The following is a 12,937-nucleotide window of genomic DNA, read 5'->3' as shown; positions in this document are numbered from 1 at the left end:
TTTCAGGTGATTATAATACAATCCAGTCAGATCCAGTTCATAATTGATGCTGATTGATTATTGATCTAAAGATGTACAAGTTTACATCTTTAGATGTGAAAATCCAAAAGAAGAAAAGTCAAAGTTAATACCAACGATAGATAATCCATAAATGGAGATCAGTAAATGATCTGCATCTTTCTGTTGACGTCTGTAGAAAACAGGGAACATTTTAGGATGGAATCAGTAAAACATCTGAGGAAAGAAAGAAAATCATCTGCAGCGTCATTAAATATAACAATAAATAAATAAATAAACAACATTTAATTATGAACATTAACCAAGAAGAAACTCTCTGCTTCTTGATTAAAGCTGCAGTCTGTAACGTTTATATAAATATGTTTTTACGTTTTTATTAAAAGTGTCTCCATGTGGAAACTGTTCAATATGCGACAGATAATCTGTAAAAAAAAAAATCAATTTCCTCTATTGAGCTTTTCACAGATTATCTGTCTCATATTTTACTGTTTCCACCTGGAAACTGTTTTATTAAAAAGTTACAGACTGAAAGATTCAAAACAAACAGGAAATCAGTTTGAATATCAAACAGAAATAAAAAGTGAGATGTTCTCTAAGCTTAGTTAGAAACAAAATTAATCATTTTCAGAATGAAATATCTGAGAATAAAAGAAAAAAAAAGTTGAGATTTGATTCATTTTACATTTTCCTCGTTGCTGCTGAGGAGTTTTTAATCCAACGTTTTGTCCGGTTCTGAAACATGAATTTCTTGACTTTGGACCCGTCTGAGCGTCTCAGAGAAAGTCGCTTGTGAAGCTGAAAGTTTCTGAAGTTTTTGTAGAACTTCTTTGACCCGATCTCGGCTCCGATGGGTCGGCAGGAAGCGTGAAGCTGCTGCAGAACTCGGGTCATCAGCACCTCTAACTGCAGCGCTGGTTCTGTTCCATCCCGGTTCTAGGTGTTCGAGGCCTCGGACTTTGGATCTCACCCGCTGTTCTCCGTGGCTCAGGGCGGATTGGACCTGCAGCAGGTGAGTCATCAGAGCCCAGCGGCCGACCTTTGACCCGAATGCGACTGTGTTCTGACTCAGGATCAGGATCTTTTCTGGTTGGTTGGTTAAATGCTCCCAATAAACCATGAAATAAATGTTTCTGATGATGTTTAATCACATTTACATGTGAATTAAACGGTTTTCAATGAAACAGTCTATTGGACCCATATGAACTTCAGTTTAATTTGAATTTACTCAGTTTGTTTATGGCGTTGATTCCCAGTTTGTTTATGGCGTTGATTCCCAGTTAATGTCGTCTCATGCAGACAGATCCAAACTCAGTTCCATCCATTCTAGTTACAGTTATAAATTATTACAGTCAAGTTGAGTTTAAAAAGGTTTCATGTCAGGAAACCCAGCAGAAGGTCGTTAATTTACCCCATAATGAGCATGCATGTGGCGACAGCGGAGAGGAAAAACTTCCCTTTTACAAGAAGAAACCTCCAGCAGAACCAGAACCAGGAGACAGAACATTTCTCACTTGGAAAAGGAGATTAATTATTTATTCATTTACATCTTTCAATGTATTTCTGTTATTTTTATTAAAAAGGCTTAAGTGATTAAATAAGACAAAAATCTGCAGAATCTACCAATTTTTTATGCAATTAGTGTAAAAAAAAGTAGAATAAAAAGCTAGAAATAAACATTCGGTTACAGTTAATTTCCATCTGGAACTTCAGTTTATTTTTCTGTATTTTGTCTTGAAGTTCTGCAGAATCGAACTGTCAGATGTTCGGTCCGAGGTTCAGATCTCATCTTCCTCCTGGCAGCGTTTGTCAGAAACGATCTGAAGCTTTTCTGCTGCCTTCATTAAAGATGCACACCTTCCTCCTCCTCCTCCTCCTCCTCCTCCTGCCTCGCTCTTCGTCGGCCATCTTTGAAACGGTCGTTTATGTGAGAGCGGGCTGCGTTCGATCTGAGCGCGCTCCAAAACGTTACCTGGAGTCAGATCAGCTGTTTGAAATGCGAATGATGATTTATGATGCGCTGAAAACAGAATCATCTCTGTGGTCGTTGAGACTCCGGGTTCTGCTGCTCCAAACGGGCTCGGATCAGAACCAGAGGCTTAACTTTCATTTCTCAGTAATGATTAATTTATGACGAACCATCCGCATCTTTCTTTTTCTGATGATTAATGTCCTCAGAACCGCTCTGCCAGTCCGGATCAGAACCAGAACCAACCCAGCTGAGTCCGGCTGGTTGTGGATAAGCTGCGGTTCTGATCTCACCTGATCTCAGAGGCAGAACCCGGTTCAGATTTCTGAAGTCACGCCTTCTTTCCCTGAGATTGGTTCTGATCCAGTTCCTCCTCCCACTCACAACTTGAACGAACGGAAGGCCGTAAACGCGGCGCTGCAGCGCCCCCCGCAGGTGGAGAACAGACCCGCTCCCTTACTTTTGCTCCCACCTGATGAGATCACTCCATCAGAATCAGCATTCTGTCAGAACCGGATCCGGAGTTCTGATCCATTCCTGATGTCAGAGACAAACTGAAGGTCCAGTTACTCAGAACAGTCCGGTACCGGATACGGAGAGGACAGGTGGACCGATTACTCTGACAGCTCTGAATGCAGCAGCCGCATTTAGCCACACAGCATGTGCGTGCGTGTGTGTGTGTGTGTGTGTGTGGGTGTGTGTGTGTGTGTGCGTGTGTGTGTGTGTGTGGGTGGGTGTGTGTGTGTGTGTGCGTGGGCGTGGGTGTGTGTGGGTGTGTGTGTGTGTGTGTGACAACCACTGAGGCTGGTTGTCAGTGAAAACAACAGGACTGGAGCTAATTGCGGCTCAGCAGCAGGAAGGTGGCGGGTCGGCGCCGGTGGAGGAGGAAACCGCAGCAGAAATGTTCTGAAATGTTTCTGAACCGGTTCTGGATTCTTCTGGGTTTTATTCACATCGTTCTGCATTTTTCAGCTCGGGTGTGAAAACTATTCTGTGACTAAAACGTTGAGTAAAAAAATATTGGAAGGAAAATCATTTTTTATTTAAAAAAATATATATATATATATATGTACATATATATATATATATGGAGGACTGCTCCTGTCAAAATTGGCAGTGTATGAAATGTAGAAATACGTGGTTTGATTAAGTAATTAATGTGCCAAATATTGCAACCAAAAATATTAAACAAATAGAAAAAACTTTCTTAACTAATTTTTTACACTGTGTATAAAGTGTTGCCAGTAGGGGGCACTAAGCAGAACTAAACACAGAAACTTTTTGTTTTTTCCTCCAGTGCTTCATGTGCCTCACTGGCCTTAGAGCTGCTTCTTTACTGGTTCCAGTAAAACCAGCTCAACCACTTCCTCTGCTGTAATCTGGGTTTCTGTTCATGGAAAAGTGGACATGTCCCGTCTCCATGGAGGACAGGGTCTCCGTAGAGGACAGGGTCTCCGTAGAGGACAGGGTCTCTCCGGAGTACAGGGTCTCTCTCTAGAGGTCAAACTGATGATCTCTGCTTTCTGTTCCTTCTGTTTCAGACGTACGCGGTTCAGAGCCACTACGGCATTCCACATTCAGAGGTAAAACCCGTTTCTGGGAGCGATTCCCGCTCAGCTCCATCATCTCATGGCTTCTGCTCTCCGTTTGTCTGTCAGTTAGTGAAGCTGCAGCAGCTGTCCATGCAGCATCAGGGCCTGGCGTCCATCAGCCAGGCGGCCACCGTCCTGTCCGGTACGTACAGGGGCAGCACTCTGTCTGCTTTCCATTTGATGCTGTTATGCAACCACCGCTTCTTTTCCCTCAAAGTCTTGCTTTTATGAGTTGAAACTGTCAGCAGGTGGCACTAAAGTTAACATTCCTTATGGGAAAGCAGAAAAGCGGTGAAAAACTGAAAGCAGAATAATATAAGCAGGTGAAAATCTGATGGAGTTCAAAATCCGGACTGAAAATCCCCAAAACATTTTAGAACAAACCAGGTTTTATTTGGGATTAAGGAACATTTTCCTCTTTTGTTTTAGAACCTCCGTTTGACTAATTAATAATTGTTCATTCTCACCAGCCAGGTTCAGTTTGCTTTTTTTCCGACTCCAGTCCGTTTGTCTTGAAAGTCCGGTTTGGTTGGTGAGGAGTGAATGCTAAGCTAACTCTGGTCCTCCAAATTTCGGTCTGGATTTGCATATGTGAACGCCAAGAGGACCAGAGGCCGCTCCACCAGCAGGAAGTGGACTACAGCACAGGGCATTCTGGGTAAATACAGCCAAAGCTAACATGCTAGCCTAGCGCTAGCAGCAGAAATGGCTCCTGGTCTTTAGCCAAAGACTAAAGAGAAATCCTCCAACCGCTAAAATCTGACGCCTCCATCTTGTTTCCATCTGGTGAAGAAGGAAGTTGCTCTCAGTGTCTTCAGTGTCGCTTCCTTCAGTGGTTCTTGGTGCAGCGCCCCCACAGGCCAGGAGGGGAACAGGTTGGTTTGGGTCAGAACCACAGCAGCTGGAGGTGGAGCAGATGATGGAGTTCTGGTTCCAATCTAAGCGAGTCCACTGAACCATCAGATGGAAAAAACCCAGAGTTCATCTCACTCCTTCCTGTTCCCCTCATGCTCTCTGCGGGAGAATAATTTCACTGTTGTGTAATCTCTGAATGCTCTGAATACTAATCTGTGTGTGAGAGCTTTGATCAGAAGCCTCCAGCTGGGCCGACGGTCCGACTGTCGAGCTCCTCTCTCATGTCAGCCGATGGCTTCGGGTTTCTGTCCACTTCAGGAGGATTCACGCTGTTTCTGGGGAACCGAGCTGGAAATCAAACGTGTGACGGAACAAACAGACGATTCATAAATCCATGCAGATGCTCAGCTGCTTCTGAAGCACTGAGGTGTTTGAATAAATGATGAAAGATGCAGATCTGTGATGATGTTCTGCTGCAGATAAAGAACAGCTCAGACTCACACAAAGGATGAGAAACGTTTGGGGAAAAAGAGACGGAAACAGAACGGAGAAAGATGGAAGAAGTCAAAACATAAAGAGAGAGACGACAGACAGGAGAAGAGAGCAAAAACAACTGCTTTTATTTTCTATTTCCAGAAACAAACCTCCATCTGGTCATGTTTCATGAAATGTGATCAGATCTGAGGATCAGCAGAACATCCAGCGCTGCTTCGAAAACCAAAGCAAACAGAATAAATCTGTTCAGAGCAGATTCCCAAACTTAAATCAGGTTTTTATGTTTCCACTGATCAGGAGGCAGTTGCTATGGTTACAGCCCTGCTGCATCAGCGGTTCTGAACACGGCCCACGGAGCCGCCATGTTGGATTCAGGAGGAGTTCTGGGTTTTCCTGCTCTGATTCCAGAACTTCTGCTGTTCCGGATGGTTCTCTCTGATCCGTCTCTTTCTGTTCCCCAGGAGCGGTGGAAGCGAATTCCCAAACCACGTCTCAGGAGCTCCTCATTCCGAACGATGTGAGTAAAACGTCCGGCTCAGCTGGGCTCCTCTTCCTCCTCCTCTTCCTCCTCTTCTGTTTCTCCAGAAAGCAGGATTCACTTCTCCTCCTTGCTGATGTCTTTCTGACCTGGCGTTGTGTTTATGATCACACACACCTGAACGCTTCAGTTTGTCCTGAACTTTATGTGAAGCAGGTTTAAAAATACAGCAAACTGCATGTACCATAACGTTTTAATTTTAAAGAACATCCTTGGATAACAGCTGGATGCTGCATATGATCAGATTCATTACAGCGTCACTGTCGTGTTTTATTGAGTGCCAAATAATATAATTGATCAGTTTTATGATTCACCAAATAACTAAACAGATTATTTCTGTCTGAACAACAAAATAACAAAAAAAATTCCTTCATTTTGTATTTTGTAAATCCAGTTGCAGAGCAACAGAAATCTGTCATTTTATTAATAACTTCAGCTAATCTGAACATTTCTAAGCCTCATCTTCAGACGCTGACATAACTTTGAAAACTGAAGTGATGTTGGACCAGAAGTTCTGCTCGGTTTTAAACGAGTTTAAATTATCATCTCTGTCTCATATTGGTCTCTTTTATTATCCGCCTGAGTTAAAACTCCAGAGGAGGGCAGCTAATCTGCGTACGGACTGCGGTAAGCTAGCATGCGTTCCTACAGATGTGCATAAGCCTGGATGTTTCAGAGGTCATTCTTCCACAGCGTTTTCCCTCTGAAGGGATAATCTCCACCTTTAAAGGATCGTTTCCTGCAGTGAAACATCCAGTGTGCAGACCTGCTTACATGTGAGAAAATATCTCCGGTTGAGAGTAACAGGGAGCAGAGAGCTTTAAGCTCCCGTGCATGAAAGTGTGTGATAGGTTTGATTGTGAGCTAGTGATCAGGGCCGAGCAGAGCAGCTTAATGACGTCCTGTAGCTCCCAGTTAGCGCTTTAGCAACAGCCCTCCGCCTCTTTCTCCTTCACTAAACCTTCCTAAATTACAGGGGCAGCAGGGAGTCGCCAAAAATAGCCGCAGGCGTTTTCTGCCTCGTCTGCTTTAGGCTGATTTCATCCAGACCTCAGAGGAGAACCGGCAGCCAGGCTGAAGCCTCCGCTCGGTTTCCCCTCTCTGTCTGTGAAGCCGGTTCCTCCGAAGTCACAGCTGGTTCTATTTAACGCCAGCAGGGGGCGCTGTTGGGTGGAACTGCTTTGGTTTCAGGAGACAGAAACTGTTTCCTGTGTGTTTTTTAATGTTTGTATCAAACCCGACAAAATACCAAACAACGTCACAGCAATTCGTTTTGTCAGGATCCAAAGGAGGTTTTGTCCTTCAGAATATCACTTTGGTAGGAAAACCTGTTTTCACCATCCAGCTCAAAATGGGATTAATTCATTATTTGTTTTGACAAACTTGCTTATCAAAGTTTAGATATGTTATTTTAAAAATAATCCCAGAAAGAAAACCTTCCACTTTTTAAAAAAATGTAATTTTACCTCATGATGGAGTGTTTCCTTCCCACTGTCTCCACATGCTTCCTCAGGAGGAGGGATTGCTGCATCAGACTCAACCAAGCAACTGAATCTAATCGATCTCGATTTAAATGTCTATGTGATGTGATTCTATTGGTATGTTGTCCAACTAAATGTCTGGTTTGGCCACTAATAACTATTCATAAATTCAAAAGGCAATTATTAGCACAATTAGTAATTTAGGTCAAAATTAAGTCAGAATAACATAAAACAGCAGCCAGACATTTCAGTTATTGTTTATGAGAACCGTCCTGAAAATACTCAGATTTTAAAATAGGTTTTAACACCTTAAAGGTTTTAAAATAACAATAGATGAACGAATAAATCTGCTTTGGTGTTTTCAAACAGCAAAACATGTAAGGAATAAAAACAACGTCTCTTTAAAACATACAAATTTATTAACAAAAATAATTAAAGTTTACAGGTAAATACTTTAATCATCAAACTCACTAAGCTACTAACTCTCCACTGAACTGCTGAGTAAAACATTGAAGGATCCTGAAAACTAACAAACTACTAAAGTAACTAAAGTTAAACTAAAACTGAACAAATAAGAAGAAAACCAATAAAATTATGCAATGACAGCTTCCCTCCGTCCCAGTCCAGATTCACTCGGATCCTCTGGATCTTTTACTGGACTGATGGATCTGTGGGAGCAGCAGGTGGAGACCCTGCTGAGCCTGGACCTTACCTGAGGAGCCGCGTTTCATTGGCTGATGCCCATTCTACCTGGTCACGTGCGTGGCCGTCTCACAAACACACTTAGCTTCCCGTTAGCTAAGTGCAGCATAATGGCAGAACTGATACAACTTCTACACCTTGAAGCCTGTCTGCTACACAGTCTTACGTTAATTAAACAGATCAATATGCAATGTGTCTGTATCTGACATACACTAAAGATTTTATTTTAGCAGAAAAGGTTTTGGACTAAACTGTTACTCGTGTTAGCCACGTTAGCACCAAGTACAGCTAGTCAGTCAACCATCGCTGTGTTCAGGGAAGCGCTGATTAATAATCGAGAAATAAATATCAAACCTGGAAACTTGATACCGTAACGGACTGAATGTTATGTTTTTAACGTAATCTTTGCTCGTCTTACGGGGCGCAGGCGGTTGCCACGGTAACAGGTGTGCTTAAACTAAAGAGAGAGAGAGAGTAAAAAGGTAGGAGTGGTTTTGAGTTGATCACCTGTTCGGGTTATTTTACCTTTGTTTACCTTTGCTGTGGCTCATTACAGCCGCTGTAGTTTATAAATGTTGGACTAATTACCTCGTCGTTTGTGAGTTTACGTCATTCACAACAAACATCAAATAGAATAAATATATTTAATAACATTTTAACAAACAAATGGCTTCTACCGCGATAATTATGTGAAATTAAATTAATTATATCCCAACTTCAGAAGATTTGCCTTTACCTTTACAGAGCTCTTTGGTTCCTCCTATCAGTCTGTAGCTTCTCATATTGAGGTCAAAGTTCAGATCTACCATAACTGACTGACACCTGCTGGCCTCAGGTTTGCAACCAGCTTGTGACTGAGAAACCAGTAACCTCCTCCCAGATGATGACATGAACTTGTTAGTTCCTCTGTCCATGTAGTAGCTGATATATTGTGAGAATCCGGTAGAAATGATGCACTAATCAGTCATGTTTACATAGAAACAACGAGCTGCCAGGCTTTGTTTGTGAGACTTGAGGTCATGTGGGTCGGTTGTGGGCGGAGCTTGGTAAGGTCCATTTACATTCATATAAACCTAAAACCAACAATCCAGACTGGATTTTCCCTTCCTCTGGACAGACTCTGCTAACACACCAAGCATCCAGGCTCTACCATCTCCAACATCGACATCCCAGCTGTGGTTTCCTGAGTCAAAACCCTCAGAGCTCAGAACAGACCACGCGTAACCAAACCTCTCTGGATTATCAGGAAGCTGCTGTTCCTCTCCTGAAGTCAAACTGGTCAGATTTTCAGACAGGAAGAGTCTTGACCCAGCCGTGTTTGGGTCCAGAACCAGAGGAGTGTAGGTCACCATGTTCTTCATGTTGCTTCAGATGTTGAAGGCCAGGTTGCCCAGATGTTTGGCCTGGTCTATCAGAGCTCCTGAGGGCAGCTGTGGATCCTCCAGCAGGGGGCAGCGCTGGACTCTTTCCACTGCAGCCTTGTAGTTGTGCAGGAATGAGACGTCTGCAGCTCTCAGCTCCTCCTCTGTGGCTCTGACTGTGTCTGAAAGAGCTGCTATCTCTCTGCTCAGAGCCTCCATCTTCTCCTCCATCATCCCTCTCTTCTGCTCCTCTTCCTCCCTCAGTGCAGCCAGCCTGGCCTCCTCTTCCTCTGCTAGAAACTGATGAAGCTTCTTAAACTGCTCAACAATCTGCATCTCTGTGTGTCGGGCCTGGACCTTCATGTGTTCTGCTGTCTGATCAAACTTTTCTTTAACTTCCTTCTTCAGCTCCAGTTTCTTCTTTAAAGGCTCCAGAAATGTTTCCAGATTCTCTCTGTGATCCTGAGCAGCTTCATCGATGGGTCTGAATCTGTGGTTGAATCTCTGCAGACAGAACAAACTGGCTGCTGATGATTAAGACAGAAGAATTTGAGTTTCTCAAAGTCCAGACTGCAGAGACCCTCTGAAACATTTTGGTTTCTCTGCAGTAGGAATGATTCAGACTCTTCAGAACCAGATTACAGGGTGGATTCAACTTCGAAGACCTTTTCTTACAAACCAGACAGTGTTGCTTCAGGTTCTCTCTCCACCAGTTCTTCAGACATTCCTTACAGAAGCTGTGGCTACATGACAGAACAACCGGATCCATAAAGACGTCCTGACAGACCGGACAGCAGAGATCCTCCTTTGATCTGGAAGCCATTTTGTCTCCGAGTGAAGCTGAAAACACAGAAGGTCCAGTCAGTCACGGCTCCCTCCCTCCTCTACTAACTTCCCTCAAAGTGTCTCTGAGTGTTCTTGGTCCAACTCACCTCCAGTGTGAGCAGCTTGAAGCAGCAGAGTTGGAGGTTTCCACTTTTCTCTCCTGCAGCTGGACTCACTGAGAGGAAGCTGCTAGTTTGGTCTGAAGGTGAATCTGATCGTCTCTCTGAAAGGAGCAACAATCACAAACTGATTCCTGCTTTAGTCCAGGTGTGTTGGATGGTGGGAGGAGCTTAAACCTTTTAGACCTGCTGTTTCACTTTCCACTGAGGAGCAGAACACCAGAAAAACAGCTGAAGTGCTGTGAATGAAATCCACTAATCCCAGAATGTTTTTGTGAACATTTCACCTTCAGTTTCCCTTTAATCTTCATCTTCTTTGTCTGATCTTCTTCACAGCTGATTGGATCAATCATCGGTCGCCAGGGAACCAAAATAAACGAAATCCGGCAGGTGTCTGGGGCTCAGATCAAGATCGGCAGTCAGATCGACAGCAGCAGCGACCGCCATGTGACCATCACCGGCACGCCGATCGCCATCAACCTGGCTCAGTATTTAATCACCTCATGGTAAGAATCAGCTGGACAGAAACACTCAGATGCTCCAACTGGGAGTCCTCACAGAAAACCAGTTCAGCTTCAGTCTGAAGACTTCAAACCAGCAAGTGGCCAAATGAGCAATAAGCATCAGGGATGAAGTGGGAAATGCAGGAGCCAAACCAAACAGAACCGTTTGGAGGAGTCAGTCAGTTGTTTAGTTCTTCATTAATAAACTGAACTGAACTGTTCATTCAGGACCTGAGAACTGTAATCCAGCCTGATGGTTTCCTCCAGAGCTAAAGCTCTTTGTGACACTCGGAGTGTAACTGGACAGAAATATGTTCTGTAAACGGTTCACATGTTCAGAGCCTTGATCCTCCCTGGGGGCCGAATCAAGGCTCTGAACTTTTCAACCTTTTGCCGCTTCAAGAATCTACAACAAGTGGGACACAATCGTGAGGTGGAACGAAATTTATTGGATATTTTAAACTTTTTTTTAACAAAAAACGGCAAAGTGGGGTGTGCAATATTATTGGGTTAGGGTTAATACTCTGTAGCGCCACCTTCTGCTGCAATTAGAGCTGCAAGTCTCTTGGTTTCGTCTCTATCAGTTTTGCCAATTCTTCCTTAAAACAGCTGGCGCTCAGTGAGGTTGGATGGAGATCACTTGTGAACAGCAATTTTCAGCTCTTTCCACAGATTCTGCATTGGATTCAGGTCTGGACTTTGACTAGGCCATTCTAACACCTGGATATGTTTATTTGTGAACCGTTCCATTGTAGGTTTTGCTTTATGTTTGGGATCTTCGTCTTGTTGGAAGGTAAATCTTCCTCCCAGTCTCAGACTCCACCAGGTTTTCTTCCAGAACGGTTCTGTAGTCGGCTCCGTCCAGCTTCCCTGTCCCTGCTGAAGAACACCAGGCCCAAACCATGATGCTGCCACCACCATGTTGGGCAGTGGGGCTGGTGTGTTCAGGGTGATGAGCTGTGTTTTCTTTTGCATTGTGGCCAAAAAGTTTTATTTTGGTTTCATCTGACCAGAACTCCTCCTTCCATGTTTGGTGTCTCCCAGGTGGCTGGTGTCAAACTTTAAACCAGACTTTTTATGGATATCTTTGAGAAATGTCTTTCTTCTTGCCACTCTTCCATAAAGGCCAGATTTGTGCAGAGTACCACAGATTGTTGTCCTATGGACAGACTCTCCCACCCCAGCTGTAGATCTCTGTAGATCCAGAGTGATCCTGGGCCTCTTGGCTGCGTCTCTCTGCGTTTCTTCTCCTTGTTCCAGATGAAAGTTTAGAGGGACGGCCGGGTCTTGGTGGATTTGGTCTGATACTCCTTCCATTTCAACATGATCACTTTGCTCAGTGCTCCTCGAGATGTTAAATCTTGGGAAATCTTTTTGTATTCAAATCTGGCTTTAAACTTCTCCACAGCAGTACCTGGGACCTGCCTGGTCTTCACGATGCTCTCTGCGCTTTAAACGCAACCTGAGACCATCACAGAGCAGCTGCATTTATAGGGGCCTTGATTACACACAGGTGGTTCTACTTATCATCATCAGTCATTTAGGACAACGTTGGATCATCCAGAAATCCTCCCTGAACCTCTGGAGTGAGTTTGCTGCACTGAAAGTAAAGGGGCTGAATAATATTGCACGCTCCACTTTGCAGTTTTTTATGTGTTAAAAAAGTTTCAAATATCCAATAAATTTCGTTCAATCCTCACGATTGTGTCCCACTTGTTGTTGATTCTTCACAAAATAATAAAAATTTTTGATCTTTGTGATTGAAGCCTGAAAATCGGCAAAAGGTTGAAAAGTTCCAGGAGGAATAAAAACTTCAGCAAGTCGCCGTATGTTGCATTATTGTACAGAAAAACACAAACAGAAAGGGCTGATGAGAATCTGACTCAGCTAGTCGGCTATTTCAGGATGGCTCCTCATGCAGCTACAGCGATAATAGAAACGGAAATAAAGCCGGCTCAAAGGTTTGTCATTAACAACATTTACGTTATTATTTGCATCAATATTTCCATCATGCAAATAACTGCTGCATGACGGACAGAGAGATGGAGAGAACAAAACTCTAAAACAGTCTCAGTTTGTTCCTCGTTTTCCTGCTGAAGGAGCTCAGACTCCCGTCAGCTCAGGGAAGGCGACACTTTTTATTATATATTCCAATCAGATTGAGTCAGTTGAGACGAGTGAACGGGTGAACCGTTCCTTCACCCGGCGGTTCGCACGCTGACCTCATACTGACATCATCAGTCTGATGACGTCTGATTCACACGGAAATATTTCAAAATTGTCAGCAAAATTTCACAAGCTGAGATCCTGCAGCCCCAACATTCAGATGTCAGACGGGAAATCCTGCTAAACCTCTCCGGACTAAATGTGAGTTCAGAGGAAACAAACATGGCCGACTGGAAGGAGCTCATCTCCATGTTTTTGTTGCCTCTCTTTCAGATTGGCTTCACCCAAAATTCAACAGCCAAGAAAAAACTTCCCA

At 43.6% G+C, this 12,937-nt stretch overlaps 1 protein-coding gene across 2 annotated transcripts in view; it reads left to right on the top strand.

The window, feature by feature from the left end:
- Positions 1 to 12,937, top strand: part of pcbp4 (poly(rC) binding protein 4) — an 82,717-nt gene that overhangs the window by 65,938 nt on the left and 3,842 nt on the right. For both annotated transcript variants that reach the window (XM_032548406.1, XM_032548407.1), the window contains exons 10-14: positions 956 to 1,027; positions 3,526 to 3,567; positions 3,643 to 3,718; positions 5,388 to 5,443; positions 10,289 to 10,458. In XM_032548406.1, coding sequence (XP_032404297.1) covers positions 956 to 1,027; positions 3,526 to 3,567; positions 3,643 to 3,718; positions 5,388 to 5,443; positions 10,289 to 10,458 — 416 coding nt within the window. The remainder of the gene's footprint in view (positions 1 to 955; positions 1,028 to 3,525; positions 3,568 to 3,642; positions 3,719 to 5,387; positions 5,444 to 10,288; positions 10,459 to 12,937) is intronic.

The sequence above is a fragment of the Xiphophorus hellerii genome, chromosome 20, assembly GCF_003331165.1.
Source record: "Xiphophorus hellerii strain 12219 chromosome 20, Xiphophorus_hellerii-4.1, whole genome shotgun sequence".
Classification (NCBI taxonomy): Eukaryota; Metazoa; Chordata; class Actinopteri; order Cyprinodontiformes; family Poeciliidae; genus Xiphophorus; species Xiphophorus hellerii.
The sequence above is the reverse complement of the archived record's forward strand: the minus strand, read 5'-3'. Positions and strand labels throughout refer to the sequence as shown.